This window comes from Hemitrygon akajei, chromosome 2 (genome assembly GCF_048418815.1).
Source record: "Hemitrygon akajei chromosome 2, sHemAka1.3, whole genome shotgun sequence".
Taxonomy (NCBI): domain Eukaryota; kingdom Metazoa; phylum Chordata; class Chondrichthyes; order Myliobatiformes; family Dasyatidae; genus Hemitrygon; species Hemitrygon akajei.
The window spans coordinates 33,305,749-33,326,975 of NC_133125.1; the positions used below are offsets into that span (position 1 = coordinate 33,305,749).

General features: G+C 39.0%; 1 protein-coding gene across 3 annotated transcripts in view; it reads right to left on the reverse strand.

Moving 5' to 3' along the window:
- Positions 1-1,008: 1,008 nt before the first annotated feature.
- The window catches only part of LOC140740571 (aldehyde dehydrogenase 1A1-like), a 74,936-nt gene continuing 54,717 nt past the window's right edge, over positions 1,009-21,227 (reverse strand). For all 3 annotated transcript variants that reach the window (XM_073069852.1, XM_073069845.1, XM_073069861.1), the window contains 6 exons: positions 20,393-20,495; positions 15,163-15,347; positions 9,555-9,719; positions 8,546-8,703; positions 8,357-8,431; positions 1,009-1,459 (listed from right to left, as the gene is read on the reverse strand). In XM_073069852.1, coding sequence (XP_072925953.1) covers positions 1,387-1,459; positions 8,357-8,431; positions 8,546-8,703; positions 9,555-9,719; positions 15,163-15,347; positions 20,393-20,495 — 759 coding nt within the window. In that variant the 3' untranslated portion in view covers positions 1,009-1,386. The remainder of the gene's footprint in view (positions 1,460-8,356; positions 8,432-8,545; positions 8,704-9,554; positions 9,720-15,162; positions 15,348-20,392; positions 20,496-21,227) is intronic.

Consider the following 21,227-nt stretch of genomic DNA (forward strand, 5'->3'; position numbering starts at 1 on the left):
TGCTCTATGTATTGATAGAGGTAGTACAGACCAAACACAATTACAGTATTTGCTGCATTTTACCACACGTCTTTTTAATATTTTAATGAAAATGGGTAAGCTATCTCCTATCAGATTCTTTCTTCTCCAGCCCTTGAACTTTTCCACCCATCTAGCTTCACCTATCACCTTCCAGCTAGCCTCTTTCCTTTCCCCACACCCTTTTATTCTGGCATCTTCCCCCTTCCTTCTCAGTCCTGAAGAATGGTCTTGGCCTAAAAATTCAACTGTTTACTCTTTTCCACAGATGCTGCCTGACCTGCTGAGTTCCTTCAGTGTTCCATGGATGAATCTTAAATTTGGTAGCATTGTATATTTCATACAGATAATTCTTGGGTGATGGTGGTTTGTAATTCTTCAATAGCTGGAAATGTGTATCCCGGAGAATAAGGATAATGGAGGTATTCTGGAAGGCTTGAGGTCACTGTAGGATTGCGGCATTGGAGTCACAACTTAATGCTTGCACCTTGCTCATTTTACTGCTTTTAATTTCTTTTGTTCTTTGCATCATTACCAATTATCAGCATTTGAGCTAAGCTTTGCATTTTCCTTTTTTTTTGAAATGTTGTCCATTCATTCTAGATTTATACATAGGGTAGTTTCTTTTATCAAGTCATTTTTTTTTTATTATCACACTTGTGCTTTATAGATGATGAATAGGATTTGGAGAGCCAGAAAGTTCATTACTCAATGGGGGATACCCAACTTCTCACCTGCTCTTTGTAGCTCCAACATTTATGTGACTGGTCCCCATAGATCCAGCTGAGGGATTTAATCTTGCTTGTTAAATCTGATAGATCCTGCAATTGTTCTAAATTTTCTGATGCCAGAGCAATTATATTTTACTCATTCTGTTCTGATATCATAAACACCATTTATGTTACCTTTATCCATTAAGAAATATTGGAAAATAAAGGAAGAAACAATATGCTGGACAAAGACGTGCGTTTCACTAGGCAGACAAGTAAATGTATTTCAAAGCTATTTTAATGGATTTGTAAATTGAGGCAAATATTGTTATATCAATAAAAATAAGGAAACAGACCTCTAGTTTGATTGACAAAGTTACATAAGATGGATCGTTTATTAAATGATTAAAAACCTAAAATGCTCAAAACAAAACTTCCAAACTATAAAATGGTAGAACCATATCTTTTTAATTGTTGTTTTGCTGTGTAAATACTAACAGCTAAATTCTACTTCAATACATCTTTTCATACAGAATTGAGTACAGCTGCTGCATTTATTGCGAAACTACACAGATGAAATGTGATGTTTAACTTTAGACTTTACAAATCTCAAATCACAGTCTCTTTCTATTCTTCAACTCTTTTAATTTGCAATATTTTAAGAATTCTTCTGTGGAATTTTGATGGTGATGGTCTTAACTTCGGTGTATTCCTGAAGACCATATTCTCCCCTAGAAAGACAGAATTCTATTTGGTAATTTTGCTTTGGTACTTAACGCAAAAGTAGATGAAAATAAGTTTATACGTATTTGTAGATATTTGTATATTTGAACATTTTTGCCCAGTCTTTTTGAGATAGGTGAAAATATGTTTGCATTCACATCTATACCCACTGACGGGAGGATTGAAATGACTAAACTCTCAAAACTAGTAACTCACATGGAATTAGTGGAGTTGACAGTGGAATAGATTTTGAGTGCAAAATCCATTCAGCTACGTAGTTGCTTTTAATAAACAACTGATGGTATTTAAAGGGACACTTTTTTGATACAAGATAACAAATCATCTACAAGTACCGTAAGTTAGCCAATGTCTCCTTCACATAAGGAGTATCGAGTGGAGGATAGGTGAGTGCCCTCTTGAATTAGGTGACACACTTGAAAAGATATATAGAGGGAAGTGGAAGAGACAATGTTTAGTCTCCAGAAGCCTTTGAACCAAAGAATAACAAGGCAGTAACATCCCAAATGCAGAGCGACACCTGGACACTGGATTTTTGTCCATGGATGGAAGTGATTCTCATCTATTCTTTTAGAGCGAGGGCAGACAAAGAATATTGGGCTTTTTGTTCTGTCTTCTTACTTGTTACATGCATTGGAGAATACAATTATAGAAGAACTTTGCTCATGACCGCTCCTTTAGCCTTAAGTGACCATATTATCTCCCTTGCGGTGTGTTGGCCCTGGAAAGGGGTGATGTTGATGCAAGGATTCCTTTCAACCTTTTTGCTGTTCAGACTCCAAGTCTAGCTCAGTCATTCACCTTCATCCTTCTGTGATATAGGTAGAAGGGCACCTGTCTACCCATGCGGTTCATTCAGCAGTGCTTTTGCCTCTAAATCCGAAGGTGTCCAGTTTAGTTTCTTATTTCAGGGACCAGCACGAAAAGAAACTCGGCATATGCTTCAGTACAGCTATGCATGGTGGATTTGCTGCTTTTTTGATGACAAATCAAACTGGCACACAACTAGATGTCTCAGATAAAGTACATGGCTTCATTTCAAAGCAGAGCAATAAACTGTGATCCTGATCAACATTCACACCTCAATCCAAATGACTAATAACAAACATTATCACATTTGCTAAAGCCTGCTGTTTTTAAAGGAGTTGCTACATTTTCCCATGTTACCACAATGGCAGCAGTCTGACATTCTTAAAGGAATGTGAAAGTCATGTTTCAAACACAAATCTTTCTTATCAATGTTCATAAACCAGAATCCCTTTTTTAACTGGATCATTTTTATAATTTTTTTGTTTATTGTTCATTATTTTAACTTTCAGAAAAATTCAGATTGTTTATGCACTCCTACTTCCTCTGGACTCCAGCAATAGACTGTGGCCAGAATGTGTCAAGAACATCCCAGGCCGGTCAGGACTTCTCTGTTTCCCCAGGTGGGCCTTTGAATCCTTTTGAGGATTCAGCATCGAAGTCCTGTTCTTGCCACATTCTGGTCACAGTCTATTGCTGGAGTCCAGAGGAAGTGGGAGACCATAAACAATCTGAATTTTCCTAGAAGTTAAGATGGATAACCTGGGCATTGAACCTGTACTGGGTTGGACCTGGCATAGATGCAATAGATGCAACTTCTATTTCTTTCAATAGAAGAAATTGAAGAGAGAGAGAGTTAAGTTTCAGGTTATTTATATTGTATAAATTAATCTATTTAATTGTTAGCTCAGATGTAATTTATTGCTAACATAGAAATCAAATGGATTATTTGTTTTTATTTTTAAAATTTCATTTTGGCTGTTCTATTTTACATAAAATATGCAGCATGGAACCAAGCTAGCTATCAAGCACCCATTTTTATACTAAAGTACAATAAAGAAAAAATATTTTCATAATATTTCCCATCAACTTCCCCCAATCCACCCACAAAACCTATATTCAACCACCCACCTAAACATTAGGGACAATTAACTGAACAACCCACTCATCTTTAGAATGACTCGCGCAGAGGGAGAACATTCGAACTCTTCAGATAGGGCCTGAGGTTTGGACCTTGGTCACTGGGTAAGGCAGCTTCCAGCTTCACCACTCAGCTGCTTCATTTGTGCATGTCACAAATAATGCCAGGTGGTTACTGTAATTTCACGGTTTTGATTGCTGGTTTAGTTTGGGCCATATCTTCACAGGCAGGTAAAACATTTCTGAGGGTTGGTGGGTTGCTTGCTCAGAAGCAATTTCACAGAACAAGTTAGCAATTTTATTCACCTTTGCCCTAACAGGTAAGTGCAGGGTAGGGACATGTTCCAGAATATTAGTACAGCCCTCCCCTTTCTCTCATCTTTCACTCTGCTCACTTACAATAATGTTGAGACAAATTCATTTTTGATTCTACTCATGTCCTCTGATTCTGCATATAGATTTTTTTTTGGTCTCTGAAGGAACCTACCACATCCCTAGCTATCCTATTGCTTCTAATATACATGAAAAACAAGGATTCTCCTTAATCCTGCTTGCCAAAGTTACTTAATATCCTCTGTTTGCACTCCTATTTTCTAGGGGTGGCGGGGTGTAGATGCATATCTACCAAAAGAGGTGTGAGATGGTCTATCACTTTGCCAGCTTGCGGGTAATCCTTCGACAAGGTGTAGCATCTGCTTACCGTCCCCCACCCCTGATCAGGGTTAGGTGAAACTATGGGTGCAGGTGGTGGGTGGTCCTATGAGCAGCTGGTGTAGATCACAAGTCCTGGTTATGTGACCACTAACACTAGCCAGACAATCTCTGAAGAATATTGATAATGGTTGGCATCACCAGTCTTGTAAAATTACTGCCCAGAAGAAGGCAATGGCAAAGCACTTCTGTTGAAAACTTTGTCAAGAACAATCATGGGACCATAATCATCTATATTACATGATACAGCACATGATGATGATGAATTTCTGTAAGTTCTTTCCTTCGTCCCCTAAAAGACTCAAACCTCACTTGATACCCAATGCCTACACGTAATATACTGTATGCTTTCTTCTTGGAGCTGATGAAATATTCAATTTCCATGTTAACTCAGGCACCAAAATGTTACCATCTTTGCTTTTTATGCCTAAAGGAACATGCTGCCTCTGAGTTAATACTGTTTCATCTTTAAATTAATCCTACTTATCAAATGTTGTTTTTCCTTCTAACATCTGCTCCCAAACTATATTTGTCAAGTGCCATTTTTCTTGTTGAATTCTGCTCTCACTGAATTTATGATCTTAACTCTAAGACCAACCATACCTTCTCCCATGACTACCTTAAAATTTATCGAACTACAGTCACTGTTTTTACATGTTTCTCCATAGACACTTACACCATTGCACATCCTCATTCCTTATTTTTAAGTTGAGCATGGCTGCTTCTCAGAAGGACTCTCTACATACAGCTCTCTTGAATGATGTTACAAATTCCAACCTATTGATCCCCTTACCAATATTGGGAAGTCAAACTCGCTCACTATTGCAATCCCTGTATTTTTGCAGCCTACTGCTATTTGCCTACATGTCTTCTCTTCAATTTACTGCTGACCGTTGGGAGACCTATGGTACAGCTCTATCAAAGTGATCGCTTCTCTTTTTTTCTGAATTTTACTCATAGGTTTGAACAATCAGAAGAGATTGGGCACAACTTGGTCTGTTTTTGCTGAAGAAAGGAGGCTGAGAAGTAGGTATACAAGTATAGAAAGGGTAAATGGCCAGTGTCTAGTCCCTGTGGTAGGGATATCTAAAATACACACTATAGGTATAGAGGCAGGATGTTTAATGGAGATCTTTGTATTTCCATACAAAGAGTAGTTGAATAAACTCTTCTCAAGCTCCACCCGGGTACAGGTATCGATTTTAACCAACATTTTGATGACAAACTCTGCCATCCTCATTAGGGATGATGACTGGGCATGTTTAGTCATGTGGTAATTATACCCCTGTTGTCCGTCCCTCCTGATTGGTTAGTCCTCGCCCAATCAGGTTTCTGCTGTCCCACCTTGTTTACAATTGAATTCCAGTTCTAACTTAGAGCAAGACCTTCATCTTTGTTAAAATTCTCTTCTCCAGTTTTACTTCAATGGCTTCCTTCACCAGGTGGTCCAAAAGCTATTGGCACAGTGCAATAGGTTTGTGTCCTCGGAGTCAACCCTATCGCCATTGCGAATGCAATGTTCTGCTACCACCAATTTCTCTGGGTAACCCAAACAATTACATTTCCTGCGCTCCCTGATGCAGGTGTTCACCATGCGTTGCATCCGGCCGCAATATGCCGCTCCACACTCACAGGGAATCCTGTACACATCAGCCGTCCTGAGCCACAGGTTACCTTTGACCCTCATAAACTGTGATTTAATCTTCCTTACTTGTGGTTGGTATTAATCCGGTATTTCTTCAGGATCTTGGCGATCCTTCCAGAAACCGTGGAAATATAGAGAAGACAGGCAGTAATGAGGGGTTCCTCCTCGTTGTTAGGTTTCCTGGATTTTCTGTCAGCCCTTTTAAGGGCCTGATTAATTTCCTTTACCTTGTAGCCATTCTGCTGAAACATCACGTGTAATCGGCCAGATGAGGAGTTTATTCATTATATACGCCAGGAAAGCACTAGACCATTTGTCAAAGGGTAGCTGGTTTGTGGGATGAACTGCCAGAGGAGGTGGTGGAGGCAGGAAGAGTAACAATATTTAGTTGGTGCTTTGATAGTATGTGAATGAGAAAGATTTAGAGGGAAATTGAATTAATGCGGACAATTGGGATTAGTACAGACTGATATGATGGACAGCATAGAAGTGATCGGCTAAAGAAATTAATTCTATGCTGTTAAACTTTATGACCCTATTTCACAGAGCCTCCCAAATTGGGGTTCATGGACCCCTTCTTTAATGGTTATAGTCCATGGCATAAGAAAGGTTTGGCGCCCCTGCTATATAGCCTCATTGGCTGCTTCCTCCAGGATCCCCCTCCCTGACTGCTGCGGTGTTATGCTCCCTGATCAGCAGTACAATGACTCCTCCCATTTTGTGCCCCCTCCATCATGCTAGAAACTTTTATAAACATTGAGATACCAGTCCTGCTCTTCCCTCAATCATGCGTCTATGATTGTAAGAACATCGTAACTCCACATGCTGATCCAAGCCCGTTTCCTCTTTCTTGCAATGCTCCCCGCAATAAAGTAAAACCAGCCTAGCGCTCTTGTGTTTTCCCACCTGCCTCTGTCAGTTCCGCCCACCGCATGTGCCTGTTCTGTTTTCTACATATGATTCTGTCTCTCCTGCTGCGCAAGGCCATTCTGGGTCACATGCTCTTGCCTCATTATTTTAAATCTGAGCAGCACTGGCAAACCTCCTTGCAAGGTTGTTGGTCTTAGTGCAGTTTAGGTGTAACTCGTCTTTCTTGTTCAGGTCTCCCACCCCCAAAAAGGGATCCCCCATGATCCAAATACCTGACGCTTTCCCTCCTTCGCCTCAAATTCAGCTGCCCATCTTCCGATTCCTCTACTCACCCGCATATGACACAGGGATTAATTCTGCGATTACAAGCCTAGAGGTCCTGCATTTTAACTTGCTATTTAACTCCATTAATTCTCTTTGCAGGATCTTTGGGATATTCTGTTCAGTTTTGGTCACTCTGCACTCAAGGGAATAGGCTATGGAGAGAGGTTGAGTAGGCTGGGACATTTTTCATCAGATTGTAGGAGAATGAGGGATGATTTTATAGCAGTCCATACAATTACGAGGGACATAGGCAGGGTGAATGTGCTTGGCCTTTTTCACCAGGGCTTGGGAATCAAGAACTTGAAGCCAAAGGTTTAAGGCAGAGATTTAATAAGAACCTGCAGGGCAACATTTTCACCAAGAGAATGGTCAATATATGGAATGAGCTGCCAGAGGAAGTGGTTGAGCAGGAACATTACCTACTGCCTGTTACGCCGCTGCATCTTAGGGCAGCAATGAAGGTCCTCCATCTTTGGCGGTGTTCAGGTTTTCCTTCGTCATGTTAGCAGCTCGGTTATCAGTCAGTCTGTCAGTCACGCAAGCCCCAGGAGGAGACTCAGGAATACCGTTGCATTCAGATATAGAAGGATTCTTCATTACTGTTTCCAAAACAGTTTTATTTTACCAGTCAAGGTTGTTAGCCCTGAGATGAACCCCTGAACCTGGAGGACAGGTGGACCACCCTTAGTCTGCCCTCTATTGCTTGACTTGTTCGGCATACAAGGAGCCAAAGCAGAAAGCCCTGGCTCCAGCCAACGTAACCCTTCAGGTCATTGAGGCACGCAAACCTCCAAACCCTACGGCAAGGTTGTGGTCCTCCTGGAGGAGCAGGTACATTAAGAACATTTATAAGGTATTTGGTCAGTACATGGATAGGAAAGGTTTTGAGGGATATGAGCCAAACTCAGGTAAATGAGACCAGCTCAGATGGGAATCTTGTTTGGCATGGACGAATACGGCTGAAGGGTCTGTTCCTGTGTTGTTTCACTCTCTGATCTCAACTCTCTTCTTATTTATGTCCAGTTCACATCCTTCCTATCAGCAATACACAATGAATGTATTTCTGTTATATAATATAGCTGACACCAGACAATATCTTCTTGTCTTACTGATTCCTGTGAACATTATATGAGACAACACCATGTTCTCAAGTTAGCTGCCGGTGTTCGCTGTTCTAGCGTGTACTTGATGGATTTGAATGACTGTGGAACATTGCAATGGCCTTGGAGTTGTAAAAAATAATTTGTTCAAGATTACTGTTGTCCGAAAACATAAAGTAATTTGTATATATTATAGATTTTTATATATTACTGTACATTGCCACATGAAATCTAAATTGAATTAAAAACATTAACCCTTAATTTCATTGAGTGTATTGTTTAATACTTACATTTCTCTACCGTTTCCAGACATTTTAAATCCTCCAAAAGGACTTTGAACATTCATTGCACTGTAACAATTAACCCTGTGGAAAGATTAATGTGCTCAGTTGTAGGATTCAGTTGAATAGAGCATACATTTCACATATAGCTCAGGAAAATGTTAACATACTCTGTACTACTTATAAAGAAATGCTTACCACACAGTCCCAGCTTGAAGAGCTGAAGCCAAGGTCAGTGCTTTATTGATGTCTTTGGTGAAAACTGCAGCAACTAGGCCATAATGGGTGTTGTTAGCTCTCTTAATGACTTCTTCAACTGTTTTAAACTTGATTATTTGTTGTACTGGTCCAAAGATCTGTTTTATTTTAAAGTTGTTAATAAGTTGTAAAGGAAACAATATACTGTATATGCATAATTATTTTACCATTTCTTATATTATAAGTAGTGACGTCATAAATGTATTAATAATTAACATTTATAATGTGAAAACATCCAATTGACAGGTAGTTGACCCCAATGCTGGACAGTTTATAAAATTAGCATGCTATGGTTCTTATCTGTGGTGATGCCAATCAAAGTGATATTGTTTTAAGCAGCATCATGTTCCCAAGTTCAATAGTTGTCATTCTTCACTTCACTGTTCTTGTGTACTTTATGTTTGACTGACTTGGTTGAACAAACATTGAACTTTGCAATGGCCTTTGAATAATAAACAAATATTAGTTCAAGGTTACTATGGATAAAACATAATCTAATCTGTATGTAATGTAGATCTTTACAGTACAAACTATTTTTCTCAATATCCCATCTTTTTAAAGTTTTTTTTCCAATGATCCGTGTGATTGGAACGGCAGGTACCATGACTCTTCAAGCGGTATTATGTGGTTGGAGCTGTTTTTTTCCATTGTTAGATAGAAGCTTGCCAGCAGCTCTTCCAATAACATGGGGCACTCCACCCTTTAGAAATTCTGCCTTTTAATCAGCAAGACTGGGGAATCTCACTAATTGAGAGAAGACTGGAATCTAACAGAAGTCAAGGTCAGCATTCTTATACACCTTGTGCTGCCAGAACTAAAGAAATGAGAAAGAAAATGACTACTTCCATTAAATTGTACACTAAAATCTTCTCTTTAATAAGGGATTGTTTGGGAATATGAGTCTTAAATATTTATCTGTTTTACAGGCTGACGTGAATAGCTGTATTACCTCTTCCTTGGCAATGCGCATTTCATCTGTAACTTCTGAGAAAACTGTAGGCTGAATGAAGAAGCCTTTATCTCCACAAGGCAAACCTCCACATTCCAGCTTAGCTCCTTCTTTCTTCCCACTCTCAATTAAATCGAGAATTTTATCGTACTGCTTTTTATCAATCTGTCAAAACGTTATTAGAGAAAAGAAATGAATAAATACATCACGTTGTTTGACATTCAATGTCTTTATCTTGGATATTTTTTGTAGAGGATTCATTCTGTACAAAATCAATGTGAAAAGTAAAAATGACTTGAAGGCTGTACTACAACGAAAAGAATAACATTTGTCTTGCTTACACATGTTTTGGCAGGAACCTTATGTTTTCAAATTCTGATTGCTGAAACCAGATTCATAGAAATGTTTATTCTTTAATTTGGGTTCAGTTTTTGATCTTATTAACTTTAAGCCACCACTTAATGTACACACAGATTCCTCCGTGTGATAAGCTCATATTGATATAATTTTGTGTCAAGATTTGTTCCAAATTTGAGTCAGAACGTTTTAAAATATACTGGGCCTGTTAAAACCTTTTGAATGATTGCCTTCTTACTTAAGTTAAAAGATATTTTCAGACACTCGGAGAATATACAAACCCCTGTATCACAGGAAGAATGTACAAACCCCATAAACGTATAGCACCTAATTGAACTTGGATCCTGGAACTAGGAGGAGGGGGGGAATAACAGCTTTACTATATGTACTACTGTGCCATCCCTATCTTCTCTTATATGAGTAACTTTGCCTTCAACAGACCCTGGGAATCTTAGCCCAAGCTCCAGTTCCAACCCAGCCTCTATTTATTTGGCTCCTTTTAATGACTGGAAAATTTGTTCCCAGATGAATATATTCTGATTTACAACTGGATCACTGCTCAAATAAAGTTGCTTGTCTCTGCTTTGTCTAATGATAAATCCTGCCTTATGTTGCAGACTATATAGTCAATAGGTATCGTGGGTGAAATATTGCTAAACACACACAAAATATCAGCATTCTCATCCATCTGCAGTAACAGCTCACCACTGTGGTTATTGTATCCATCCATCTCTGCTTTAAAAATCTTCAGTGACTCTGCTTATATTTCTTGAAACATATCAATATAATGAAAGAGGAGGCATTGAGTGTCTTGAGGCACGTAAGGTTAATAAATCTTTGGGTCCTGAGCAAGTATACCCAAGGATGTTTGGGGAAGCAAGTGAAGAAATTGCTTGGTCCAGAGATTTTTGTATCATCTTTAGCTATAGATGAGATATGAGAAGACCAAAAATTGGCTAATGTTGTGCCTTTATTTAAGTTTCAACATTCAATACACACACGTTACCATATACTACCCTGAGATTCATTTTCATCTAGGCATTTGCAGAAAAAATTACTATGGAATTTTGCAAAAAATATATACATGAACAGGTAAAGACTGACAAGCAAACATTGTGCGAAAGAGGACAAACCGCGCAAATAAAAATTAATGCAAACAAAATGAGTTGTAAAGAGTCCTTGAAAGTGAGTCGGTAGCTTGTAGAATCAGTTCAGAGTAGTGGGGGGTGAAGTTACCTGCACCAGTTCAGGAGCCTGAAGATTGCAGGGTAATAACTGTTTCTGAACCTGCTGGTGTGGGGCTTATGGCTTCTATACTTTCTGCCCGATAGGAGAAGCGAGAAGAGGACATAGCTTGGAGGGGTCTTTGATGATAGATGCTGCTTTTTTGTGAAAGTGTACTCAATGGTGGGGTAGTGCTTTTCCTGTGGTAAACTGGCTGCATGTGCCACCCTCTGTACCTTTTTCCATTCCTAAGTGCATCAGAAGGAATGCAGACAACAAGATGCTCTTCACTGTGTATCTATAGAGTTTGTCAAAGTTTCTGGTGATGTGCCAAACCTACACAAACTTCTAAGAAGGTAGAAGTGCTGTCATACCTTCTTTGTGATGACACTTACATGGTGGTAGCGGGAGAGATCTGATATGATAACCAAGGAGCTTAAAGTTACTGAGCTTCTCCACCTCTGTTCCTAATGAGGAACGCTCGTGAACCTCCTGTACTTGATAATCAGCTCTTCAATCTTTAATCGGATTTTTAATCTCCTTTCTATATGTCAATTCATCACCACCTTTGATTTGGCCAACAACAGTGGTGTCATCAGCAAACTTGAATGTGGAATTGGAGCTGTATGTAGCCTTAAGTATAAAGTACAGCAAGGAGACTAAACAGACAGCCATACGGAGTACCTCTGCTAATGGTAAGTCTGGCAGAGAAGTTGTTGCCAATCTGCACTAACTGTGGTCAGTCTATCAGTGAGAGAATCTGAGATTTAAGAATGGTTAAAAGGACATGGCAGGAAATAATAAGCTAGTGACCGTAAGAGCAGATCCTGAATACTAAGATGCTGGAGGATATGCTTAAAGATTTTGAGAGTGTCCCACCTGTGAGGCTGGTCAAAAAGGTTCAGCCACTTGTTATTAAGGGTGAAGTAGTAAAATGGATTTGCCATTGGCTTCATAGGAGATGCCAGAGAGTGGTAGTAGATGCGGCACAGCACTAGTCACAGGCCTCCAAGTCTCAGTGAAAATATTAATTTAACAGTTTTTTTAATATCTTACTACTTTGGAATGGTAATATATTGTAATTATTGAATTTCTCTCGCCAAACTCGAGCACAGTATCATATTCAAACACAGGTAATAACTTCTCCCACAGTTATAACCTCATTTCATTCTCATGTTAATTTAAATCAATGATATAGATTAGTGTTAATGATACAGAAAGATAAAACTTCTTAGTTAAATGGAAAAGGTACAAAAATTTACTTTCATATTAAACAGATATTTAGGACCCAACAAGTATATATTGGGATGATAAATTAATATACCTTTATTTCAAACAAACACTGATCATGAAACTCTGATACTATACCTATACTTAAATAGAAATTCTGGATAAGTTTGCAGATGTATCTTTTACACTATGGAGGGTGCTGAGCCAAACATACTTTCTGCAGTTAATTAAATCTTTCATCATATTTATTCAGCTCTTTTTAACTCTTGCTTCGTTACCCGGCAATTAGCCTGCAAGCCACATCGAGTTATTAGAGATTTCTTTCTGGAACTCTCCGGTATTAATAGATGACTATGTTGATCAAATTGGTGTGGCGTATATTCCTCCATGAAGTGTGTAAACTTTCAGATCTTTTAAACATTAGCCAGGTAGACCAGCAAGAAGTTGCTCAGTTGACAGGTTACGGCTTTTCCCGTGCTTTGTGACATAAATGATTTGCTTGACCCTTGTGGGTCTTACAACAGGAAGATGCCATCTGGTGCTGAAATAACTGTCAACACTAGACTATAAATAGATAATAGAAAAGTCCTGAAGAAGGATCTCGCCCTTCTTTCCCATAATCCTGATTGAGAAGTTGCAGGACTTGGGCCTCTGCACCTCCCTCTGCAATTGGTTCCTCAAATTCCGAACCAAAAGACCACAATCTGTGTGGATTGGTGATAACAGGTCCTCGCTGACGATCAAAACTGGTGCACTTCAGAGGTGTGTGCCTAGCTCACTGCTCTACTCTCTCTATAACCATGACTGTGTGACTAGGCACAGCTCAAATACCATCTTTAAATTTGCTGATGATACAACCATTGTTGGTAGAAACTCAGATGGCGATGAGAGGGCGTACAGGAGTGAGATACGCCAACTAGTGGAGTGGTATCGCAGTAACAACCTGGCACTCAACGTCAGTAAGATGAAAGAGCTGATTGTGGATTTCAGGAAGGGTAAGATGAAGGAACATGTACCAATCCTCATAGAGGGATCAGAAGTGGAGAGAGTGAGCAGCTTTAAGTTCCTGGGTGTCAAGATCTCCATGGATTTAACCTGGTCTCAACATATCGATGCAGTTATAAAGAAGGCAAGACAGCAATTATACTTCATTAGGATTTTGAAGAGATTTGGTATGTCAGCAAATACACTCAAAATCTTGTTTAGATGTACCGTGGAGAGCATTCTGACAGGCTGCATCACTGTCTGGTATGGGGGTGGAGGGGTGGGCAGGCTGCTGCAGAGGACTGAAAGAAGCTGCAGAAGGCTGTAGATTTAGTCTGTTCCATCTTGGGTTACTAACCTACAGATTACCCAGGACATTTTGAAGGAGCAGCGTCTCAGAAAGGCAGCGTCTATTATTAAAGACCTCCAGCATCCAGGGCATGCCCTTTTCTCACTGTTACCATCAGGTAGGAGATACAGAAGCCTGAAGTCACATACTCAGCGATTCAGGAACAGCTTCTTCCCCTCTGTCTTCCGATTCTTAAATGGACATTGAACCCTTGAACACTACCTCACTTTTTAAATATATATTTATGTTTTTGCACGATTTAAAATCTATTCAATATACATATACTGTAATTGACTTATTATTATTGCTATTTTAATTTTTTTAATTCTATATTATGCAATGAATTGAACTGCTGCTGCGAAGTTAACAATTTTCACGACACATGCCGGTGATTATAAACCTGATTCTGAAACATTGACTGTGTATTCACTTCCAAAAATGCTGCCTGATCAGATGAGTTCCTTCAGCATTTTGTGCCTGTTGCTTTGGATTTCCAGCATTTGCAGAATTTCTCGTGTTTATAATAGAAAAGTCTTTGATTATGCAACGTCCATGGGAGAGCTGCTTTAGTACCACTGTGTTGCTAATTCTTTGTTGGTCCCAATCAACAAAAGACAAGGAATAAAATCTTCAGATGGGGTGATGTGGAGTACATGGTTAACTAGAAATGCACCAAGTTCCACCTTCAATGAAACTCACATTTAGTTTGCAAGTTCTCTGACTCTCTCACTTTGAGAATTCATATCCGATCATGAGCCATTAAAACATGGTAAGGATGTTTACATATTCATTGTTCTTTATTGGCTTAGCAAACAAGATCTCACAAAATCTCAGATTGTTCGTTGTGCTTTTTGGGGAATGGAGATGGAAGGTGCAGGGTGTGTGCTCATGAGGGAGAATGAGTGTGAATTAAATCAACTAACCAGAACCACACCTGGATCTTACACTGGCAAGTAATATTTTGGCTAATCGTTACCAATCACAATGGAACCACTGGCTTTCATTATACAGTATTTGATCTCTAGAAGAGAGATAGAAATTGCAAGATAATTATAGCTTGCATTATAATCTGTATTTTCATAGTACAAATGAGTAATTTATTATTGATTTAATACTTAAAATTAGAATTAATTTTTAAAGCTGTTGATATTTTAAAGAACTTGATAACAGACAATTAGGATCAAAAAAGCCTGCACTGTTCCTTAACTTCCAGGATTGGCAAGGACCTTGAAATGATTTTACGTAGATGATGTCATCAAATTGTTTGGCTCTGGTCTAAACAAAAATAAGGCCAGCTCCATCAGATTCACTCCAGTGTCAGATACATGGCTTTGTATGGTTAAAATAAAGCATGGTTCATAAGAATGGCCCTCAGAATTTATTTAGGTTTGCAGACCATCTACCTATAAGAAGCATGTACCACTGGTCCACAACATAATCCAGGTATTACTTTTTCTACGATACCTGCGGTCCATGGGTGACAGCTTCATTTAGAGGATTTCCAATAACATACTTCTGTGCAAGGGCAATGCTCTTGCAAACAAATTCTTTGTAGACAGACTCCTCCACAAATATTCTGGATCCTGCCAAACAGCACTGTCCCTGATTGAAGAACAGACCATGATGAGCTTGCTCCACAGCATAGTCCACTGCAAAATATAAGTCAAGTTGGTACAGTCATTCATTCTCGAAAACATGCGATATTATTCTGGGATCTTGAAAAATTTAGTTTGTTTATCAGTCTGCAAATCCGGCATTAAAATGAAATCTAGCTCTATGGGATTTTTCCTAGAAACCTTAAACAGTACTGCTATGTCATCATACAGAATATGCATTGATGTCCTTTGACAGCAGGTCATAAATTTGACTGGGATTAGTTTGGATTGCCATCATGGTTGGCAAAGCCAAAGTGGTCCAAAGGAACTGTTATTTTGTTGCTCCTCATCTATTTTCTATACTTATATGAACATTAAACACATTGTTACAATTCTATATATCAAGTCATTAGTTAATATATTATGGAATTCATTATCAAGCCAAGTCAAGTCAAATCAAGTTTATTGTCATTTTGACCATAAACTGGTGGTACAGTACACAGTAAAAATGAAGCAACGTTCCTCCAGGACCCTGGTGCTACATGAAACACAAAACTACACTAGACTATGTGAGACAGCACAAGGCTACTCTAGATTACGTAAAACAACATAAAAACTGCACTAGACTATAGACCTGCACAGGACTACATAAAGTGTGGAAAACAGAGCAGGGCAGTACAGTAATTAATAAACAAGACAATAGGCACAGTAGAGGACAAATTACAATATAATAATAAATGATGTAGATGTCAGTCTAGACTCTGAGTATTGAAGAGTCTGATGGCTTGGGGGAAGAAACTGTTGCACAGTCTGGCTGTGAGAGCCCGAATGCTTCGGTACCTTTTGCCAGATGGCAGGAGGGAGAAAAGTTTGTGTGAGGGGTGTGTGGGGTCCTTCACAATACAGTTAGCTTTGCGGGTGCAGCTTGTGGTGTAAATGTCTGTAATAGCGGGAAGAGAGACCCTGATGATCTTCTCAGCTGACCTCACTATCCGCTGCAGGGTCCTGCGATCCGAGACAGTGCAATTCCCGAACCAGGCAGTGATGCAGCTGCTCAGGATGCTCTCGATACCTTCACAGAAAGTAGAGATGCAACTGGGCTTTCTTGGCTATGGAGCTGGTGTTGAGGGACCAGGTGAGATTCTCCGCCAGGTGACCACCAAGAATAGAAATAAATCATCTATTGCTATACCTTACTCCACAAAAAATATTCAGGTTCTATGGCATAACCATCACATTTAACAGTTCTTGTTAATCTTTCAGCTACAATAGATGGAAATTCTGGAAGAATGTGCACTATCCCTCGCTTCATTGAGAAGGTTCAGATAATCTATCATGTCACAATATGTTCTCAGGAGCATCATTATTGTTGGTAGGACAGAGCCCTTTGAATAGAGTATTGTTCATTGTCAGGCTGTTATACAGAGGGTTACAAGTTTAACAGTGGACTTGGAGATCAAGGATTAGTTCATTAATTGAAGCTTATGGCAACTGAGAGTGATGAAAATATGGTTAGTTCATTAATCATGTATCAGAGTTAAATAGTTAACTCAGCTAAATCCATTGTCCTCTGGTACCTTGAATGATCTTGATAAACTACCCTGGTGATGGAGTTTCAAAGTCAGATTTGGATTCATAAGATCTTGCTCTTAATGTTACATCACAGATTAAATATTGACATCATCTGTAAATAACTAATATTATTCACAAAGATAGCAGCAAAATGGAGGGAGAATGAAAGACTCAGCAACTAACCTGTAACTGCCTCTTTCAGGTTAATGAATCACTGATTGAATCTTAAGCACTGTTAATGTATTAAAAGTAGACTTTTAAAGTAACATGTTCTGCAGAGCAGTAATTTTGAGAATCTCAAATTCATCAATTGCTGTGCTCCAGTTTATAGATAGATAGATAGATAGATACTTTATTCATCCCCATGGGGAAATTCAACTTTTTTTCCAATGTCCCATACACTTGTTGTAGCAAAACTAATAACATACAATACTTAACTCAGTAAAAAAATATGATATGCATCTAAATCACTATCTCAAACAGCATTAATAATAGCTTTTAAAAAGTTCTTAAGTCCTGGCGGTTGAATTGTAAAGCCTAATGGCATTGGGGAGTATTGACCTCTTCATCCTGTCAGAGGAGCATTGCATCGATAGTAACCTGTCGCTGAAACTGCTCCTCTGTCTCTGGATGGTGCTATGTAGAGGATGTTCAGAGTTTTCCATAATTGACAGTAGCCTACTCAGCGCCCTTCGCTCAGCTACCGGTGAAAAACTAAAATAAATTATTGTATAACAAAGAGCCCTAAAACTTTCAGGCTACAGCTCTGTCTACCTTTATAGCAACTATAATCTATAAATTTCCAAAATGTTTTGGCTTATTTCATAGGAATACCATATCTTATTGAAATTTGATTACAAACACTGTAGATTTCATCTTTGTCGTTGACGTTAAACTCTGAATGTGCCTAATTGTTGCCTACTATACATGCAACTGATTATTGTTTAAAGGGATAATTATTCAAAAATTGGCTAGTATGCAAGCTTTGAAAGGGAGAACACAACAACAGCTGTGAAGATCCCTGCTGCACCTGATGACCCTGTGATCTCTGTCTTAGAGGCAGATGTTAGGCTGTCTTTGAAGAGGGCGAGGGTTCACTCAAGGCGGGAGGCAGAAGGTCCAGATGGAGTACCTGGTAAGGCTCTGAAAACCTGTGCCAACTGAATCGCAGGAGTATTCACTTGCTTCAATAAGGCAACAATTATACCAGTGCCAAAGAAGAATAATGTGGGCTGCCTTAATGACCATCGCCTGGTAGCACACATCGACAGTGATGAAATGCTTTGAGAGGTTGGTCATGACTAGACTGAACTCCTGCCTCAGCAAGGACCTGGGCCCATTGCAATTTGCCTATCGCCACAATAGGTCAACGGCAGATGCAATCTCAATGGCTCTCCATACGGCTTTAGACCACCTGGACAACACAAACACCTATTTCAGGGTGCTGTTGAATGACTATAGCTCAGCATTTAATATCATCATTCCCACAATCCATTTGAGAAGTTGCAGAACCTGGGCCTCTGTACCTCCCTCTGCAATTGGATCCTTGACTTCCTAACCAGAAAACCACAATCTGTGTGGATTGGTGATAACATAACCTCGCTGACGATCAACACTAGTACCATCTATAAATTTGCTGATGATACAACCATTGTTGGTAGAATCTCAGATGGTGATGAGAGAGCATACAGGAGTGAGATATGCCAACTAGTGGAGTGGTGCTTCAGCAACAACCTGGCACTCAACATCAGTAAGACGAAAGAGCTGATTGTGGACTTTAGGAAGGGTAAGATGAAGGAACACATACCAATCCTCATAGAGGGAACAGAAGTGGAGAGAGTGAGCAGTTTCAAGTTTCTGGGTGTCAGGATCTCTGAAGATCTAACCTGGTCCAGACATATTGATGTAGTTATAAAGAAGACAAGACAGTGCTTATACTTCATTAGGAGCCTGAAGAGATTTGGCATGACAAAAAATACATTCAAAAACTTATATAGATGTATTGTGGAGGGCATTCTGACAGGCTGCATCACTGTCTGGTATGAGGAGGGGTGTGCGCTACTCAACAGAGAAGCAGTTTCAGCGACAGGTTACTGTCGATGCAATGCTCCTCAGACAGGATGAAGAGGTCAATACTCCCCAATGCCATTAGGCTTTACAATTCAACCGCCAGGACTTAAGAACTTTTTAAAAGCTATTATTAATGCTTTTTGAGATAGGGATTTAGATGCATATCATATTTTTTTTACTGAGTTAAGTATTGTATGTTATTAGTTTTGCTACAACAAGTGTATGGGACTTTGGAAAAAAAGTTGAATTTCCCCATGGGGATGAATAAAGTATCTATCTATCTATCTATCTATCTAACTAGACCGAAAGAAGCTGCAGAGGGCTATAAATCTAGTCAGCTCCACCTTGGGTAGTAGCCTACAAAGCACCCAGGACATCTTCAAGGAGCAGTGTCCCAGTAAGGCAGCATTCATTATTAAGGACCTCCAGCACCCAGGATGTCCTTTTCTCTCTGTTACCATCAGGTTGAAGGTACAGAAGCCTGAAGGCATACAGTCAGCGATTCAGGAACAGCTTCTTCTCCTCTGCCATTCAATTCTTAAATGAACATTGAACCCTTGGACACTAACTCACTTTTTACATATACAGTATTTCTGTTTTTCACACGATTTTTAATCTTTTCAATATACGTACACTGTAATCGATTTATTTATTTATTTATTCCTTCCTTCTTTCTACATTATGTATTGCATTGAACTGCTGCTGCTAAGTTAACAAATTTCACGACACATGCTGGTGATAATAAACGTGATTCTGAAGTTTTGAATTTTCTACAGGGGTGACCTTTTAAATCCACCACATTACATGCAAATTCCAAAGCAAAATTATAAAGTCAGTGATTTTACTTCTGGAAAAAAAACACAAGCATACACAAGAATGAAGAACACATTCCTCCAAAGAGGAACATGAAGAAATTGACCACTCGTTCTGACATCTACATTCCAGAACGCTAGGTAATTGACAATTGTTACAAAGAAAAACCTGCCCAGCTCTTTCTTTCACCTATAGCAGAACTTGTTCAACACCAACAAGGAATAGAGCAGTCTGGATACTTGGTGCTCTTGCCACTGGTACTGACTATCTTCATTGCATCTCCGCACCCTATTTACAGTGTGCTCAATCTAGTTTAAGTGTTGCAACATCTGAAAATACTTTGTGAAGTGCTTTCCTGCTCTTGCTACCTATCACCATGAAAGACAAAGGTCCCAAAGTCATGGAAAAGCTATTGATTTATGTAGTTGTCCAGATCACACATCATTCCTATCTGAACATTTGTCTCAGATCATTCTGTCTTCCTGAATAAAAATAAGCTAAAGCCCCACCAACATCTTAACGAAAAAAAACAGGCATGATCAATAGTACAATATTGCCAGTATCTCCTAATTTGTCAGCAAATAAAAATACAGAAGTTATCTAATAAGCATAAAACATTACTTTAAATAACTTTAAATACTAACAGTCTGCATCAGCGAATATGATGTTTGGACTCTTCCCACCAAGTTCCAGTGTTACTCTCTTTAGATTACTCTTGCCAGCAGCCTCCTGTATTAGTTTACCAGTCTAGATGGAAATAAAAATAATGCATGTGAATATGACAACAACATAAGAAAAATAATGAACATTCATTGTACTAAAATGTTTCATAAACAAATAATAGCATTGAAATTTAGTGCAGAATATTTTAGTGGCAAACAGGGAAAGGCAGCAATACTTGAAAAACGATTTTTCCTTTTTATATGGTCATATTTCTGCAAATTGCTTAACCACATGGAGACGACCACCTTTGAAAAATCTTCCTAATTATCTTTGTGATAATTAGGAGGACCTGAATTTTCTTTGCAGAATATATTTGAACCTGTCAGATTAGAAGATTTTAGCTTTAGTTTTTATTATATGCCAATTTAACTGATCTCAGTGGGATGATGTTCGAGGTATCTGTGGACAGGTGAAGAATAGTTTAGTGGAATAATTGTTTTTGATTGATTTCCATTGGCTTCTTCTAATAACTCCTGCAAGAAGGGACAAATAGGGTCATTATCAAATATCAGAACGTTATGTAAGCTTTAATGGATTTTTTCACACCCTCTCTCTAATATGATGCAGTGTGCCGAAATAGGAAGTCAGCTGCATCAAGCCTGGTAGCTATAGAAAAGATTATGCTTAAACTGCTTACCTGATGAACAATTTCCTGAGCTATCCCTTCAATTTGGACCTGTTCCTGCTCATTTGAGCTCTGTGAATTGTTCTGTGAAGACCTCTCTAATCTGCTACCAACTGTATATCATAAGGGTC